The following is a 19,870-nucleotide window of genomic DNA, read 5'->3' on the forward strand; positions in this document are numbered from 1 at the left end:
ATCCAAGATTTCATAGCTCCACCCGCCAGCCTGACGTCAGGATATCTCGCTTTAGGCAGAGGTACACTGGATTCTATTCAATGTACCCAGAAGGTACTATATGTTTATAAATATTTTGTTGAAATTCGTTGAGGTCCACCCGCCATGTATCCATGATTATGACGCTCACCATTTTCGGACTATCTCCAGGATTTGTGAGAATCAGGTTTCTAATATTTATTTTAGATTACACCAAAAACGGAGTTGTTGGCCGACGTTGCGAGGTCGGGCCGCTAAAACATGTATCACGCGGCCGTGCGCTGCAGCAGCAGGTGTAGGTCGGCGAAGGAGGGGCGGGCGAGCTCGTCGCGACGCCAGCACGCGCGCATCACGTCGTACAGGTCGCGCGGGCAGCCGGCTGGTCGCGCCAGCACCTCGAACATACTGTCGCCTAGTTGCAGGTGCGAGAGGTTCTCCAGGACCTGGAGGATGAACAACAAATAAATTAATACATATTTGGGAACAAACTCATACAGATCGACCTAACCACAATATAAGCAAAGCTTGTACAGTCAGCAGCAGAAGTTGTTAAGTGGGCGAGGTGTTCATTATTACCTTGACGCGCTCTTATTCTCTTAACAGTAAAGTCGCGTTAAAATAATTTTGAACACCTCGCTCGCTTAGCAATTGCTGCTGACTTTACTATGGACACTTACTATGGGATTCATACAAATACAAACAAGTAAATAAATATAGGACATTCTTACACAGATTGACTAATTCCCACAGTAAGCTCAAGAAGGCTTGTGTTGTGAGTACTCAGACAACGATATATATATATATATATATATATATATATATATATATATATAATATAATATAATATAATATTTTAGCATTGCGATACAGCGGGGAAATGCCGTCAGCATCCTTGGTACAATGCCTCAAGGGCCTATTTTAGATTTAAGCTAGTTATTAATTTCGTTTACGTAGTACCACTGTATACATCTTGTATGTAAATAAATGTATATAATATTACAATGACATAGAAACACAAATATATTCACATTCACACCATAGACTCGGGCTACATGTCATTTGCAATGTCAAATTTCTAAGACAATATGCCGTTTATAATAAAAACAAACAAATGCCAGTATCGCGATTTGAACCCGGGACCATCTTCTTTGTAGGCAGTGCCACACTGACTAGGCTTGAAAGTCGTTATTATAGCATATTCATCACTTAAAATAAAATTCTTAAATTGGAAATAAGTAGCCGACCATTAACATTAGGTACAGTCGAAGGCAAAAATATCGATCCAGACAAATGGCTCAAAAACATGTGAACACGGCTTTATTGTCTAAGGTATAAGAGCGGACACATATTTTTGAAACTTTGGGAATGTAAATATATTCATGCCCTTGAATGTACGTCATTTGATGACAGAATTCTACAGAATGATATTTTGCTAAATGTCAGCGAAAGTAAAGGTAAAATAAAGTGTATTGACCTCGTTCTCAGTGAGGTGCTCGTAGGGCCGGCGGCGGCAGAGGGTGAAGATCTCGTGGAGGGTGACCGCGAACGCCCACACGTCGCTCTTGGTCGTGTACTTTCCCAGTAAAACGGACTCCCACGCCGCCCAGCGCAGCGGCAGAGGTATACGACCGTCCACCTGTATTTCAAATATGGGTTACAATATGCTCCAGCACCGTTTTTCAGAAAAAAGACAAAAAATAAACACGATTGTGGCAATATGGGCTTGAGCTTTGGGGACGCGCAGCTGATTGGCAGCGTGTTTTCCGGCTCCAAAAACGCGCCGTAAGATCCTTGGCCCGAGTACCATGGCATGAGTCGGCAAAGCCACACTTCACCGCCTTAGGTATCGTCACATTGCCGGGTCTCTTAATACTGCAGACAGCAGTGTACACACGGGAGAATCTAGATAAATATCCCAGACGGGGTGAAAAAAGCGACCGTGTAACTCGCTACGGTCACAAATTAGCGGCAGTGCCACGTAGATTAGCCAAAACGGCTAAATCTACACAAGTCATGGGCCCCGCTGTCTACAATAACTTACCAGCATCCATAACTGATGCGCCAGTCTGGTGAGTTTCAAGGCAAAACTCAAAAATTGGCTTATTGAGCGGCCGTTTTATAGTGTCGAAGAATATCTGACCTCAAAATATGTATAAATAAGTTAATTATGTAACAAAACTAAATGACGTTAATAATAATAATTAAGTAATAATGCTGTAATAATGATATAATAACAATAATTGATTTCATCCATTTATATTTCCGAAATGTACATATGTAAATCTTGACATGTAATTTATATTACCAATAAAGTATGAGTATGAGTATAATCTTGTAATAATATTGACTTACCTTATAATAGTCACAGGCGTAAACCTCGTTGTCGGTGCCAAAATCGCTGATCTTGACTTGGTACCCTTTGCCGACAAGGATGTTCCTAAACAAACAATGGGTTAATTAGTTACGGTAGACAGCACGTTGCATACATATAATAGCTGTTCACACGTTTTGTGTTTACGCTACGACACAATTCGGAACACCCCAACCCTGACATTTTATTTATAAGTTACTAGCTTCTGCTCACGACTTTGTCTACGTGGTATAATGGTGATGATTGATAAATTTGGGCTTCAAACCGTCATCAGCGGTTTAAGTTTAAGCGTGAAGAGGTAACAGACAGGCAGACAAACAGAGTTACGGATTAGTGGGGATAACTCATCCAGATGGTTCTTGACATATTATATTCCGAAAGGTCTCAAACTTTAACCGGCGTGCACCATTGAATGACTAAATAAATAAATAAAAACTGGCCAAGTGCGAGTCGGACTCGCGCTCCGAGGGTTCCGTTCTTTTTAGTATTTGTTGTTATAGCGGCAACAGAAATACATCATCTGTGAAAATTTCAACTGCTAGCTGTCACGGTTCATGGGATACAGCCTAGTGACAGACAGACAGACGGACAGACCGACAGCAGAGTCTTAGTAATAGGGTCCCGTTTTTACCCTTTGGGTACGGAACCCTAAAAAATCCAGAAACAATATGCGTAGCCTTGTAACTTAAGCGACCATGAAGAAGCTCTTAACTGGGCACTATAGTCGTATCAAGAACATCGCAAAATGGGGAACAATTTGCGATGCCTACACCAAGCAGCCAAGTCACGGTAAACAAATTGAGACTTAACACTGCATCGAGTCCACATTTTGAGCGTTCGTTTCATAGCTCAGGCGTAACATTAAAAGCGAGGATAGCAATGTTCATACCTGGCCGCCAAGTCGCGGTGGACAAAGTTGAGCGACTCCAAATACTGCATCCCGGTAGCGATCTGAGTGGCTATATGTAACAGGGCACTAGGAGGAGGGGGTGCTGCCCTCAGGAAGGCACACAGGTCGCCCAGCTCCAAGTATTCCAGTACCACGGCGAGAGGTGGCGAGCGACAGGCGCCCAGTACCCGGGCTAGGTGCGGCGATGATAGGGCTGCGAGGATGCGGACGTCGCGCTCGAACTCTTCCCTGTGGACAGAGAGTATATAATATATATTTTTAATCTGTAATAAATAATGAGCGTGTTACTGAAAGCAGTTTAAAGGTCATCTAAGTAGTGTTACAGCGGCAGTAAGGCCTTAGGGGGCTTTGTTAGCTGTCATAGTTTTTAGAATGTATATGCTTTATGTTAATGAATAAATGAAGTAAAAGTAGTATAGACGTATTATTGAGACATAAAATTCAATTAAGTACTTGCAAAATAAGTACTTAAGATAGACACACATACAAAATACAAATAAAACTAGTCTAGCCAAACAAAGAGGCTGCCAGCGAAGAAGTGCTGCTAAAAACTTGTACTACTTGTTGTGTGTTGTAACTGTTTGTTTTAACTTCACCCCGTGGGTAATAAATTGTTTAGAATTTCATATACATCTTGAACATAACACAGAATACTGATATCGGGAAATTTACCATAATACCCATATGGCCTAGTTTGATTAGGAAGATTAAACAGTCGGATTATTTGGGCTAAGTTGCGTATTCTCATTAACCCTCAGTCAGTTGAGTTCTTTGGCGGTCAAGATGCAACTCGGAAAGCTGTAAGATGAGAAGGCGGAGTAGTAAACGGTCTATAAGCTATGCATACATGATATACCTCTCCTTAGCGGACGCGTCGTGGCTCAGGAATTTGACGGCGACCAGCCGCCTCTCGGGGGTTATGGTGCCGTTGTATTCAGGTACGCCGTCCGCCTCGGCCACGTACACCTGCATATTAAACATTCATAATTAATGAAGTGTTGTGAATGATTATAAACCCACGAAAAAATTTGAAACATGCGGTAAAGTTATTAAATGCGAACAAAGACAAAGGGCAACAGGCAGTGCCTATATTTTCTCGACACGTTTTGTCGTATTTTCGAACCCTCGTAGTTTTGGCTTGGATAATGCTAGAAGCTGAATTTTTTTGTATACCATGTACCTAGTTAGTAGACTTTAGATTTTATGGATACCCTAAATTTCACTTTCCGAACCATTTCAAAATCGTGTCATAGAAAATACAGACTACTTCCTGAAGTCTTAGAAGGCTGAAATTTGGCATGTAGAGATGGGTTCTGTATGAAAACACATCTGGTGACCAAAAATCTGTAATTTTCGCCCTGCAACTGTTATGCGGTATATACATATTTGTTCAATAAACACGTTTTCGTAAGAGATCATACAAAAGGGAGGTCACAACCCTCAATATTATATAGGAATACGACGCAAGAAGGACGAAACACGTTCAACAACACCAATATAATGCAATAATGTGAAAATCGCTATTATTTTGTTACATTTTTGTGAAGATATTTGAAGTTTCAAAACGTAAAATGATAACATATTTTTTATTGCCCAAATGTATGTTAATTTTTTTTGTTAGATTCCTTATGTTATAACAAGTAAAAAATTTACAGCAACTGTATACTTGAACGCATTTTTCAAAAGGCAAAATTAACAAAAAAACTTCACCCATACAAGACAAGACATACTAATATGGTCTGTCTAGGGGATTTTATGGAATTTTAATTCGTATGCACAAGCAAGCATATCATATGAACAAACAACCTCTCAACCTAATGCATTTACCCACTCGCTCTCCTTTTTATTCCGTAATGAATAAATAATACGATGAAATACTTTAAAAGATGTATAGTAAATATATACGGTCACTGACTTCTGATATGAACAATTTTTAGAATATCTTAGGTATGTATTATTTTTCTGTTCAATTTAAATATAAAATAAGCCGGCTTTCAACGCCTACCATTTTGTCTAGACATAACATGTAGGCGACCCGATCGGGGATTAGTGCCTACACGAGCACATTTTTCATAAAAACAGTAGTTAAATAACTAATGTGTACACGCACCGTGCCAAAAGCGCCCTCTGCCAGTTTAGAGATCATACGCAACCGATGTCGCGGGAATTCTATCACGTTGGTCGTCTCCAGTCTCCGCTTCATGTCTATGAACACCTCATGTTGGCTCGCCGACTGAAATACAGGAAACGTTACATAAATAGGGGGTATTTATTCACACCTTGGCACTTAGTGGCTGGTCTCAGCAAGTCTTGTTCAGTCAGCATCAAAAGTAGCGGATCGGACTACGCGCGCCATAAAGTTCATTCATCAGTTCAGAGTCATTCTCTAATAGCAAAAAGAGACATGTTTCTATATACTTGTGTCGACCGTGATTACCTCTGGTATTATTTTATCCCGGTCGATATAAGTCTAGTGAAACTAATCGTGAATCATTCAAAACTGTTATGTTTCTAAATGTACAACAATAGGCCTGATCGATACTTTTGAATGCGAACTATTGAGATATAACCTTATTTTGAAATGTATTCCACGGTGGCAAATACTTTTGGTGCGTTGTCTCATCCACTAGTATTGATACACCACGTACAGTCCCGGCCAATAATATATCACCTCCATGTTTTTACGGTATAACTTTTTTTAAATATTTGTGAGTGACTTCCACCTCACTGTTTTAGGTAGTCTAGTAGCTAGTAGTATTCCTTTGTACGGGCGATGAGAAAAATTGGTCTTATGTAATGGTTTTTTCATAGAGGTATGTTTTAAAATGTATCACAATATTTCATTCCAATATTCATCATATATTTGTATAAAACGACTAGTAAAATGTGCAATCTACAAACTAACCTATATTGTTTACTCAATACAAGCTCATACAAAAACACTCAAAGGTGATATAAAAATCGCAAGTGATCTTTCTTTTGCAATATTTATGTAGTCGAGGAACTTGGCAGATTGCAGAGCAATTTAAGTAACAGCTTAAATATAAAAGGTAATGAAGTAATAATGATTTCCGTGGTTCCTGTCGTGTCTCAGCTGAATGTGAAGCATTTTATTTTGTGTATAAGAATTTTTTTTGGCGGTAAAGCCGACGATTTTTTTTCTGGGCATGGTTTGACCATTTTTTGGGTTCCGTACAGAAGGAAAAAAACGGAACCCTAATAGGATCTCTTTGTTGTCCGTACGTCCGAATAATCAGAAAATTCGCGTTTATACGAGACAACGGTAGAGTTACACCAAGTTAAGTTGGCAGCGATCTTGATAGTCCACACGGTGCGTTATTTAAAAGTCATAATCTCATAGAAGTTTGACGTTTAAAATAACACTTGCACCGTCAACTTAGCTTGGTCTAACTAAACAATTAGCTCCATGCATGAATTTATTTTTATTTTTGGATTCATAATTTATATCGTTGGAACACCGGAAATGATAAAAATACTTTTGTAAACCTTAACATTATTTTATTAAAAAAGATTTAAAATGTTGAAAATTTTTGAGCGGTTGAAACGCTCATAATTTTTGGCGCGAATTCGACAGAGCGTGATGACGTCACACGTTGGGCGGCCCAACTGACGTTTGCTACTAATGACACTAATCTGTCGAACGCGTGACGTCACGTGGCGTTTCGAGCGTTTCGCTCACTAGCTTTTCGCGGGCAAATTTTTGTACTTTTTATTTATAGTTTTAAGCAATTAAATGGTAATTTAATAACGGAAATGCATTTGTAACATGATATAACGGTAACAAACATCCGAATAAAACATATTTCGTTCAAATATAAACTTCATGCATGAGGCTAATTGGATGGAACGCTGCCAGTGTGGCTCACCCTTGCGCTGTGCTTGGAGCGGACGGAGCCGGCCGCGGACAGGCGCGCGTCCAGTTCGAGGTCGAGCCGCTCGCCCATGATCTCGGTGGCGCGGTCCGACAGGCTGTCGCCGAGCCGACGCTTCGTCAGCAGCGGCGCTGAGCTCAGCTCCGGCACTGCGTAGTCGTAGTTTGAGCTATCTGTTGAGACGAAAAATACGTTAATTATTATATTTAACATTTACATATCGTATAAGGTCAACCGGAGTAAATTTAAGTTTTTTTTAAACAACGTGAATTACAAGAGCTCCCGTCATCTAGTGATAAAAGCCTGAGCTACTTGGAAATAAAACGTAACATCTATGTTCGCCCTCTAGGACTTTTCGACCAATCGTATTCTAGCAATACGAGAGAGACGCAAAATTCTATAGTTGCATCACCTCAGTTGACCATACATCTTCAAGCAGACAGTATTTTTTGATATTAATTTATTATATATTCATTTTATAAAAATGGCTGAACTATATAAAATATGTATTCTAGATATTTTTTAAAGATTGGGTAATAACCAATAAAAAATGTGACCCCGCTCCAGGAGTTGAAACGATACTGGCATTCAAGCCTTAAGAGGCCGGTGTCGACTTTAGTCGCAAAAATGTAAAATTGATAGATTTAGTCGGTGAAATTGTACACCTTTTGTTACCTAATTGAAATAACAAGTACTGGTTTCTATTGGCACGTCTTCTTATCTTGCCTTTTATCAGATCATTTTTTGAAAACAGACTCACTAAATTAGTAATGATTTTTTTTCTGATGGACGTTTAGGTAAACGCGCGTAAAGCACTGATTTTGTCGCTCTTATTTGTAAATTTCAAAAGTTTGGACTGCTAAAAATGGTAAATTGTATTACACATATTCTGTACTTGACCTTTATCAGATTACATTTTTGTTATATGACTTAAGAGTTCGAGGAAATGAAAGTTAAACAAATTCAATTTTCTCCAGAAATTACTTCCAAAACAAGTGACAATTTCTCTGAAAATCGACTTAATTTCTACGTAATGTTGATACTTAAACAATCTACAACATTTGCTGAAACTATTCTTACACATTAATTTGTATAATTTACCACCATAATATTTTGATGAAATTTTAAAAACTGCCCCTTCTCTTCATATATTACCGGTGACGCACGCTCGCGACCTCATTACTAAACAGCAGGATGAGAAGAAGTGCTAATAGAAACCAATAATTGTTATTTAGATATTACGTAACAAAACGTGTATAATCTTAACGACTAAATCTATCAATTTCACATTTTTGCTCCAAAATCGACTACGGCCTCTTAAAGTCATAAATAAGCTGTATAGCAGACTCGCAAAACCAGTACAGGTTTTAAAAACCGATTTTATTAGTAATAAAAAAGTTAGTTACCTGATAAAGCTGTGTTAGAATCCTTAACAAAGTCTTTCATCTCTAGCAACACGGTGCTATAACTAAAATATGGCGCGCACTTCAGAGCCTGATAGGGCTCCTGGTACTCGTCGGACTTAACATCTAACGCGCAGTCTATATTCATCTTATTCGCCGGCAACATCGACACATGGGACGAGGTTCCGCAGCGACTATAGCTGTCTTCCCTCTTCTGGGAGACCGTGCTCTTCGCCAAAGGGGACGCGAAGCACTTTCTGTGTCTGTGCCTGTGTATTATGAGGAACACGGCGACGGCGAGGAGTATCACTAGCGCCGTGAGCACCCCCACGACAATGGCCATGTAGAGCGGGTCCTCCTGACGGGCGGTCGATATGGGGACCTGGGGGTTGCTCGGTATGAGTTTGGTTTTCTCCTTGCCGCCCGATGGTTTTTGGCTCTCGGGAGTGTGGTTGCCTTGAGCGACGTCTGTGGATAGAGAATTAAGTATTGTAAAAAACAAACGCCATGGCCAATTAATGTTTAAGTAGCAGAACTCCAGTGAGCTTCAATTATTAATTAAAATAGAAAGCGGCGTTAACGGACTTTGCAGGTTATTGCTTCAGTCTGAACGTTCTCCAAGCTAGATGAAATTTATTAATTTATTTTATTTATTTAGAACACATACAGTCATATATGATACATATGTCAAAAGTGCATAGTACGTACATAGATCTTACTACTAAAAGGACCTGGAGGTTCATAAAATATATATGCAACAGAAAATTGGTATACAACAAGCATAAGCCTAAGGTATTAGGACACATACATTATGAAGCAATAGTACTTCTTCATTAACACTATACAATAAAAGTTTGTAATAAAAGTAATAATTACAGCGACGGTCAAGAAAGAAATATAGAATTCCTAAATGATCGAATTTAAACTGTTGTGAGACATACTAACATTAAATCATTTTACGGTTTAGACTCACTTGTTTTAGTCACTCGCACGACATGTGTATTAGTGCTTGAGAAAGGAGACCTAGGCTCTCCGAAACATGTCGCGCGAGTGACTAAAACAAGTGAGTCTAAACCGTAAAATGATTTAATTCTTAAATGCGTGGGACCAAAAACTACATAAAAATCGAGGAACTTTAGCTATCAAAATTTGCGCGGAAGCGAGTATAAAAAATACTATAACGAGAAAATTGTTAAACATTTGCAATTTACTTATTGACTTTATACGTCACTGCTAAAAAATATATGTCCTATTTAGGTAAAAAGCTGATATCTCCTGTTGTTTATGTAAACTCAGAAGAGTTAACTACACTACTGCCGCACAAGCTAGTATCGTACGTTTAGTACGACAGCCCACATTAATAGCCTTAACGACTCGGACACGAAAAAAACGTTCTAATATTTTATTTTATTTGTTAGGCAAACTTACAGTTACAAGTTAGGATATAGAAACAGTGAGACAATTACAAGTTTTCACAGGTAGTAAATTTAAACTGCTAAACGAATTCCCTGAGAGCGTTTTTTCCTATAGTGTGACTCAGTGTTGGCCGAACGCTAATGCCATTAACCATTAAAAATTAACAATTAAAAAGGTTAATGGCCATTAACCATTAGCCATTTAATTCGGATTAAAGTTAATTCGGATTAAATTTTTGAGACGTTAATGGCCATTGAAGTTAATTCGGATTAACTTTAATTCGGATTAACTTCAATGGCCATTAAAGTTTCAAAAAATTTATTAGAATTACTCTCAATTGCATCAACGTCTAATAAAATTACATTCGTGATATTTTAAAATGAGACAGCAAAATGACCCTGACTGAACCCTGGCAGTAGTAGCAGTACCTACCTACTACCTAGTAGAATTCTGGTTTGGTGCAACACAGACATACGCGGTTTTGGTCATTTAAATCGTCTTGATGAGCACTTCGGAGAGCCGTACCCACGATAGAGCTGATGCTGAACCCTGGCAGTACCTAATGGATCTAAGGTTTGGTGCAACATAGGCACACGCTGTTTTAGTCATCCGACTCGTCTTGATGAGCACTTCGGAGAGCCATACCCATGATAGAGCTGATGCTGAACCCTGGCAGTACCTAATGGATCTAAGGTTTGGTGCAACATAGGCACACGCTGTTTTAGTCACCCGACTCGTCTTGATGAGCACTTAGGAGAGCAGTACCCATAATGGAGGTGATGCTGAACCCTGGCAGTACCTAGCGGAACTAAGGTTTGGTGCAACATAGGCACACGCTGTTTTAGTCATCCGACTCGTCTTGATGAGCACTTAGGAGAGCAGTACCCATGATAGAGCTGATGCTGAACCCTGGCACTACCTAGTGGATCTAAGGTTTGGTGCAACATAGGCACACGCTGTTTTAGTCACCCGACTCGTCTTGATGAGCACTTAGGAGAGCGGTACCCATGATAGAGCTGATGCTGAACCCTAGCAGTACCTAGTGGATCTAAGGTTTGGTGCAACATAGGCACACGCTGTTTTAGTCACCCGACTCGTCTTGATGAGCACTTAGGAGAGCAGTACCCATAATGGAGCTGATGCTGAACCCTGGCAGTACCTAGTGGATCTAAGGTTTGGTGCAACATAGGCACACGCTGTTTTAGTCACCCGACTCGTCTTGATGAGCACTTAGGAGAGCAGTACCCATGATAGAGCTGATGCTGAACCCTGGCAGTACCTAGTGGATCTAAGGTTTGGTGCAACATAGGCACACGCTGTTTTAGTCACCCGACTCGTCTTGATGAGCACTTAGGAGAGCGGTACCCATGATAGAGCTGATGCTGAACCCTGGCAGTACCTAGTGGATCTAAGGTTTGGTGCAACATAGGCACACGCTGTTTTAGTCACCCGACTCGTCTTGATGAGCACTTAGGAGAGCAGTACCCATGATAGAGCTGATGCTGAACCCTGGCACTACCTAGTGGATCTAAGGTTTGGTGCAACATAGGCACACGCTGTTTTAGTCATCCGACTCGTCTTGATGAGCACTTAGGAGAGCAGTACCCATGATAGAGCTGATGCTGAACCCTGGCAGTACCTAGTGGATCTAAGGTTTGGTGCAACATAGGCACACGCTGTTTTAGTCACCCGACTCGTCTTGATGAGCACTTAGGAGAGCGGTACCCATGATAGAGCTGATGCTGAACCCTGGCAGTACCTAGTGGATCTAAGGTTTGGTGCAACATAGGCACGCGCTGTTTCGGTCATCTGACTCGTCTTGATGAGCACTTAGGAGAGCGGTACCCATGATAGAGCTGATGCTGCACCCTGGCAGTACCTAGTGGATCTAAGGTTTGGGGCAACATAGGCACGCGCTGTTTAGGTCATCCGACTCGTCTTGATGAGCACTTAGAAGAGCAGTACCCATGATAGAGCTGATGCTGAACCCTGGCAGTACCTAGTGGATCTAAGGTTTGGTGCAACATAGGCACACGCTGTTTTAGTCACCCGACTCGTCTTGATGAGCACTTAGTAGAGCGGTACCCATGATAGAGCTGATGCTGAACCCTGGCAGTACCTAGTGGATCTAAGGTTTGGTGCAACATAGGCACGCGCTGTTTAGGTCGTCCGACTCGTCTTGATGAGCACTTAGGAGAGCAGTACCCATGATAGAGCTGATGCTGCACCCTGGCAGTACCTAGTGGATCTAAGGTTTGGTGCAACATAGGCACGCGCTGTTTTGGTCATCTGACTCGTCTTGATGAGCACTTAGGAGAGCGGTACCCACGATAGAGCTGATGCTGAACCCTGGCAGTACCTAGTGGATCTAAGGTTTGGTGCAACATAGGCACGCGCTGTTTTGGTCATCTGACTCGTCTTGATGAGCACTTAGTAGAGCGGTACCCATGATAGAGCTGATGCTGAACCCTGGCAGTACATAGTGGAAGTAAGGTTTGGTGCAACATAGGCACGCGCTGTTTTGGTCATCCGACTCGTCTTGAGGAGCACTTAGAAGAGCAGTAACCATGATAGAGCTGATGCTGAACCCTGGCACTACCTAGTGGATCTAAGGTTTGGTGCAACATAGGCACACGCTGTTTTAGTCACCCGACTCGTCTTGATGAGCACTTAGGAGAGCAGTACCCATAATAGAGCTGATGCTGAACCCTGGCAGTACCTAGCGGAACTAAGGATTAGTGCAACATAGGCACACGCTGTTTTAGTCATCCGACTCGTCTTGATGAGCACTTAGAAGAGCAGTACCCATGATAGAGCTGATGCTGAACCCTGGCAGTACCTAGTGGGTCTAAGGTTTGGTGCAACATAGGCACACGCTGTTTTAGTCATCCGACTCGTCTTGATGAGCACTTAGGAGAGCAGTACCCATGATAGAGCTGATGCTGAACCCTGGCAGTACCTAGTGGATCTAAGGTTTGGTGCAACATAGGCACACGCTGTTTTAGTCACCCGACTCGTCTTGATGAGCACTTAGTAGAGCAGTACCCATGATAGAGCTGATGCTGAACCCTGGCAGTACCTAGTGGATCTAGGGTTTGGTGCAACATAGGCACACGCTGTTTTAGTCATCCGACTCGTCTTGATGAGCACTTAGGAGTGCAGTACCCATGATAGAGCTGATGCTGAACCCTGGCAGTACCTAGTGGATCCAGGGTTTGGTGCAACATAGGCACACGCTGTTTTAGTCATCCGACTCGTCTTGATGAGCACTTAGGAGAGCAGTACCCATGATAGAGCTGATGCTGAACCCTGGCAGTACCTAGTGGATCTAAGGTTTGGTACAACATAGGCACACGCTGTTTTAGTCACCCGACTCGTCTTGATGAGCACTTAGGAGAGCAGTACCCATAATGGAGCTGATGCTGAACCCTGGCAGTACCTAGCGGAACTAAGGTTTGGTGCAACATAGGCACACGCTGTTTTAGTCATCCGACTCGTCTTGATGAGCACTTAGGAGAGCAGTACCCATGATAGAGCTGATGCTGAACCCTGGCACTACCTAGTGGATCTAAGGTTTGGTGCAACATAGGCACACGCTGTTTTAGTCATCCGACTCGTCTTGATGAGCACTTAGGAGAGCAGTAACCATGATAGAGCTGATGCTGAACCCTGGCAGTACCTAATGGATCTAAGGTTTGGTGCGACATAGGCACACGCTGTTTTAGTCATCCGACTCGTCTTGATGAGCACTTATGAGAGCAGTACCCATAATGGAGCTGATGCTGAACCCTGGCAGTACCTAGCGGAACTAAGGTTTGGTGCAACGTAGGCACACGCTGTTTTAGTCATCCGACTCGTCTTGATGAGCACTTAGGAGAGCAGTACCCATGATAGAGCTGATGCTGAACCCTGGCAGTACCTAGTGGATCTAAGGTTTGGTGCATCATAGGGACACGCTGTTTTAGTCACCCGACTCGTCTTGATAAGCACTTAGGAGAACGGTACCCATGATAGAGCTGATGCTGAACCCTGGCAGTACCTAGTGGATCTAGGGTTTGGTGCAACATAGGCACACGCTGTTTTAGTCACCCGACTCGTCTTGATGAGCACTTAGGAGAGCAGTACCCATAATGGAGCTGATGCTGAACCCTGGCAGTACATAGTGGATCTAAGGTTTGGTGCAACATAGGCACGCGCTGTTTAGGTCATCCGACTCGTCTTGATGAGCACTTAGAAGAGCAGTACCCATGATAGAGCTGATGCTGAACCCTGGCAGTACCTAGTGGATCTAAGGTTTGGTGCAACATAGGCACACGCTGTTTTAGTCACCCGACTCGTCTTGATGAGCACTTAGGAGAGCGGTACCCATGATAGAGCCTTACCACCTACCTTAGATCCACTAGGTATTGCCAGGGTTCAGCATCAGCTCTATCATGGGTACTGCTCTCCTAAGTGCTCATCAAGACGAGTCGGATGACCAAAACAGCGCGTGCCTATGTTGCACCAAACCTTAGTTCCACTATGTACTGCCAGGGTTCAGCATCAGCTCCATTATGGGTACTGCTCTCCTAAGTGCTCATCAAGACGAGTCGGGTGACTAAAACAGCGTGTGCCTATGTTGCACCAAACCCTAGATCCACTAGGTACTGCCAGGGTTCAGCATCAGCTCTATCATGGGTACCGCTCTCCTAAGTGCTTATCAAGACGAGTCGGGTGACTAAAACAGCGTGTCCCTATGATGCACCAAACCTTAGATCCACTAGGTACTGCCAGGGTTCAGCATCAGCTCTATCATGGGTACTGCTCTCCTAAGTGCTCATCAAGACGAGTCGGATGACTAAAACAGCGTGTGCCTACGTTGCACCAAACCTTAGTTCCGCTAGGTACTGCCAGGGTTCAGCATCAGCTCCATTATGGGTACTGCTCTCATAAGTGCTCATCAAGACGAGTCGGATGACTAAAACAGCGTGTGCCTATGTCGCACCAAACCTTAGATCCATTAGGTACTGCCAGGGTTCAGCATCAGCTCTATCATGGGTACTGCTCTCCTAAGTGCTCATCAAGACGAGTCGGATGACTAAAACAGCGTGTGCCTATGTTGCACCAAACCTTAGATCCATTAGGTACTGCCAGGGTTCAGCATCAGCTCTATCATGGGTACTGCTCTCCTAAGTGCTCATCAAGACGAGTCGGATGACTAAAACAGCGTGTGCCTATGTTGCACCAAACCTTAGACCCACTAGGTACTGCCAGGGTTCAGCATCAGCTCTATCATGGGTACTGCTCTTCTAAGTGCTCATCAAGACGAGTCGGATGACCTAAACAGCGCGTGCCTATGTTGCACCAAACCTTAGATCCACTAGGTATTGCCAGGGTTCAGCATCAGCTCTATCATGGGTACTGCTCTCCTAAGTGCTCATCAAGACGAGTCGGATGACCAAAACAGCGCGTGCCTATGTTGCACCAAACCTTAGTTCCACTATGTACTGCCAGGGTTCAGCATCAGCTCCATTATGGGTACTGCTCTCCTAAGTGCTCATCAAGACGAGTCGGGTGACTAAAACAGCGTGTGCCTATGTTGCACCAAACCCTAGATCCACTAGGTACTGCCAGGGTTCAGCATCAGCTCTATCATGGGTACCGCTCTCCTAAGTGCTTATCAAGACGAGTCGGGTGACTAAAACAGCGTGTCCCTATGATGCACCAAACCTTAGATCCACTAGGTACTGCCAGGGTTCAGCATCAGCTACATTATGAGTACTGCTCTCATAAGTGCTCATCAAGACGAGTCGGATGACTAAAACAGCGTGTGCCTACGTTGCACCAAACCTTAGTTCCGCTAGGTACTGCCAGGGTTCAGCATCAGCTCCATTATGGGTACTGCTCTCATAAGTGCTCATCAAGACGAGTCGGATGACTAAAACAGCGTGTGCCTATGTCGCACCAAACCTTAGATCCATTAGGTACTGCCAGGGTTCAGCATCAGCTCTATCATGGGTACTGCTCTCCTAAGTGCTCATCAAGACGAGTCGGATGACTAAAACAGCGTGTGCCTATGTTGCACCAAACCTTAGATCCATTAGGTACTGCCAGGGTTCAGCATCAGCTCTATCATGGGTACTGCTCTCCTAAGTGCTCATCAAGACGAGTCGGATGACTAAAACAGCGTGTGCCTATGTTGCACCAAACCTTAGACCCACTAGGTACTGCCAGGGTTCAGCATCAGCTCTATCATGGGTACTGCTCTTCTAAGTGCTCATCAAGACGAGTCGGATGACCTAAACAGCGCGTGCCAATGTTGCACCAAACCTTAGATCCACTATGTACTGCCAGGGTTCAGCATCAGCTCCATTATGGGTACTGCTCTCCTAAGTGCTCATCAAGACGATTCGGGTGACTAAAACAGCGTGTGCCTATGTTGCACCAAACCCTAGATCCACTAGGTACTGCCAGGGTTCAGCATCAGCTCTATCATGGGTACCGCTCTCCTAAGTGCTTATCAAGACGAGTCGGGTGACTAAAACAGCGTGTCCCTATGATGCACCAAACCTTAGATCCACTAGGTACTGCCAGGGTTCAGCATCAGCTCTATCATGGGTACTGCTCTCCTAAGTGCTCATCAAGACGAGTCGGATGACTAAAACAGCGTGTGCCTACGTTGCACCAAACCTTAGTTCCGCTAGGTACTGCCAGGGTTCAGCATCAGCTCCATTATGGGTACTGCTCTCATAAGTGCTCATCAAGACGAGTCGGATGACTAAAACAGCGTGTGCCTATGTCGCACCAAACCTTAGATCCATTAGGTACTGCCAGGGTTCAGCATCAGCTCTATCATGGGTACTGCTCTCCTAAGTGCTCATCAAGACGAGTCGGATGACTAAAACAGCGTGTGCCTATGTTGCACCAAACCTTAGATCCATTAGGTACTGCCAGGGTTCAGCATCAGCTCTATCATGGGTATGGCTCTCCGAAGTGCTCATCAAGACGAGTCGGATGACTAAAACAGCCTGTGCCTATGTTGCACCAAACCTTAGATCCATTAGGTACTGCCAGGGTCCAGCATCAGCTCTATCTTGGGTACTGCTCTTCCAAGTGCTCATCAAGACGAGTCGGATGACTAAAACAGCGTGTGCCTATGTTGCACCAAACCTTAGTTCCGCTAGGTACTGCCAGGGTTCAGCATCAGCTACATTATGAGTACTGCTCTCCTAAGTGCTCATCAAGACGAGTCGGGTGACTAAAACAGCGTGTGCCTATATTGCACCAAACCTTAGATCCACTAGGTACTGCCAGGGTTCAGCATCAGCTCTATCATGGGTACTGCTCTCCTAAGTGCTCATCAAGACGAGTCGGATGACTAAAACAGCGTGTGCCTACGTTGCACCAAACCTTAGTTCCGCTAGGTACTGCCAGGGTTCAGCATCAGCTCCATTATGGGTACTGCTCTCATAAGTGCTCATCAAGACGAGTCGGATGACTAAAACAGCGTGTGCCTATGTTGCACCAAACCTTAGATCCATTAGGTACTGCCAGGGTTCAGCATCAGCTCTATCATGGGTACTGCTCTCCTAAGTGCTCATCAAGACGAGTCGGATGACTAAAACAGCGTGTGCCTATGTTGCACCAAACCTTAGATCCATTAGGTACTGCCAGGGTTCAGCATCAGCTCTATCATGGGTACTGCACTCCTAAGTGCTCATCAAGACGAGTCGGATGACTAAAACAGCGTGTGCCTATGTTGCACCAAACCTTAGTTCCGCTAGGTACTGCCAGGGTTCAGCATCAGCTCCATTATGGGTACTGCTCTCCTAAGTGCTCATCAAGACGAGTCAGGTGACTAAAACAGCGTGTGCCTATGTTGCACCAAACCTTAGATCCACTAGGTAGTTCCAGGGTTCAGCATCAGCTCTATCATGGGTACTGCTCTCCTAAGTGCTCATCAAGACGAATCGGATGACTAAAACAGCGTGTGCCTATGTTGCACCAAACCTTAGTTCCGCGAGGTACTGCCAGGGTTCAGCATCAGCTCCATTATGGGTACTGCTCTCCTAAGTGCTCATCAAGACGAGTCGGGTGACTAAAACAGCGTGTGCCTATGTTGCACCAAACCTTAGATCCACTAGGTACTGCCAGGGTTCAGCATCAGCTCTATCATGGGTACTGCTCTCCTAAGTGCTCATCAAGACGAGTCGGGTGACTAAAACAGCGTGTGCCTATGTTGCACCAAACCTTAGATCCACTAGGTACTGCCAGGGTTCAGCATCAGCTCTATCATGGGTACTGCTCTCCTAAGTGCTCATCAAGACGAGTCGGGTGACTAAAACAGCGTGTGCCTATGTTGCACCAAACCTTAGATCCACTAGGTACTGCCAGGGTTCAGCATCAGCTCTATCATGGGTACCGCTCTCCTAAGTGCTCATCAAGACGAGTCGGGTGACTAAAACAGCGTGTGCCTATATTGCACCAAACCTTAGATCCACTAGGTACTGCCAGGGTTCAGCATCAGCTCTATCATGGGTACCGCTCTCCTAAGTGCTTATCAAGACGAGTCGGGTGACTAAAACAGCGTGTCCCTATGATGCACCAAACCTTAGATCCACTAGGTACTGCCAGGGTTCAGCATCAGCTCTATCATGGGTACTGCTCTCCTAAGTGCTCATCAAGACGAGTCGGATGACTAAAACAGCGTGTGCCTACGTTGCACCAAATCTTAGTTCCGCTAGGTACTGCCAGGGTTCAGCATCAGCTCCATTATGGGTACTGCTCTCATAAGTGCTCATCAAGACGAGTCGGATGACTAAAACAGCGTGTGCCTATGTTGCACCAAACCTTAGATCCATTAGGTACTGCCAGGGTTCAGCATCAGCTCTATCATGGGTATGGCTCTCCGAAGTGCTCATCAAGACGAGTCGGATGACTAAAACAGCCTGTGCCTATGTTGCACCAAACCTTAGATCCATTAGGTACTGCCAGGGTTCAGCATCAGCTCTATCATGGGTATGGCTCTCCGAAGTGCTCATCAAGACGAGTCGGATGACTAAAACAGCCTGTGCCTATGTTGCACCAAACCTTAGATCCATTAGGTACTGCCAGGGTTCAGCATCAGCTCTATCATGGGTACGGCTCTCCGAAGTGCTCATCAAGACGATTTAAATGACCAAAACCGCGTATGTCTGTGTTGCACCAAACCAGAATTCTACTAGGTAGTAGGTAGGTACTGCTACTACTGCCAGGGTTCAGTCAGGGTCATTTTGCTCTCTCATTTTAAAATATCACGAATGTAATTTTATTAGACGTTAATCCAAATTGAGAGTAATTCGGATTAATTATTTGACTTTCATGCCCATTGAAGTTAATCCGAATTAAAGTTAATCCGAATTAACTTCAATGGCCATTAACGTCTCAAAAATTTAATCCGAATTAACTTTAATCCGAATTAACTTTAATGCAATTGGTTAATGGCGGAACTAATGGTTAATAAAATTGATCAATGGTTAATTAAAATTAACAATTACGGCCAACACTGGTGTGACTATTGTATCTAAAACTTTCCTCATCGTTCGTGTAAGGGGCCCGTGTTGGAATAAAGCCACGTACCTGAATCAAAGACGACCTCGCTGATCAGGATCCATCGCGACGAGAACCGCAGCTCGACGCGGACCCACTTCCCGATGCGGTGGTGTAGTTTGATGCTTACGTTACGGGAACTTTCGAAAATGTTGTCTTCGATGTTCGTGTAGCGGATGGGCTCGTCTTGAAAGTGGTGGCCGCCGATCGAGAACGATATGATCGCCTCCGAAAACACCTTCAGAAAATATACTTAGTTTAGTCATTTTTTACTTAGATTTTTGTATAATGC

The 19,870-nt window shown here is 43.6% G+C and overlaps 1 protein-coding gene across 3 annotated transcripts in view; it reads right to left on the reverse strand.

Moving 5' to 3' along the window:
- Nucleotides 1-214: 214 nt before the first annotated feature.
- Nucleotides 215-19,870, reverse strand: part of LOC134754196 (discoidin domain-containing receptor 2-like) — a 102,614-nt gene continuing 82,958 nt past the window's right edge. For 2 of the 3 annotated variants that reach the window (XM_063690339.1, XM_063690341.1), the window contains exons 7-15: nucleotides 19,609-19,816; nucleotides 8,599-9,063; nucleotides 7,187-7,365; nucleotides 5,410-5,532; nucleotides 4,147-4,265; nucleotides 3,279-3,527; nucleotides 2,371-2,455; nucleotides 1,493-1,654; nucleotides 215-461 (exon numbers count right to left, since the gene is read on the reverse strand). In XM_063690339.1, the coding sequence (XP_063546409.1) occupies nucleotides 285-461; nucleotides 1,493-1,654; nucleotides 2,371-2,455; nucleotides 3,279-3,527; nucleotides 4,147-4,265; nucleotides 5,410-5,532; nucleotides 7,187-7,365; nucleotides 8,599-9,063; nucleotides 19,609-19,816 (1,767 nt within the window). In that variant the 3' untranslated portion in view covers nucleotides 215-284. The remainder of the gene's footprint in view (nucleotides 462-1,492; nucleotides 1,655-2,370; nucleotides 2,456-3,278; nucleotides 3,528-4,146; nucleotides 4,266-5,409; nucleotides 5,533-7,186; nucleotides 7,366-8,598; nucleotides 9,064-19,608; nucleotides 19,817-19,870) is intronic. The other variant, XM_063690342.1, reaches the window with a different exon arrangement.

Source organism: Cydia strobilella, chromosome Z, assembly GCF_947568885.1.
Source record: "Cydia strobilella chromosome Z, ilCydStro3.1, whole genome shotgun sequence".
Taxonomy (NCBI): domain Eukaryota; kingdom Metazoa; phylum Arthropoda; class Insecta; order Lepidoptera; family Tortricidae; genus Cydia; species Cydia strobilella.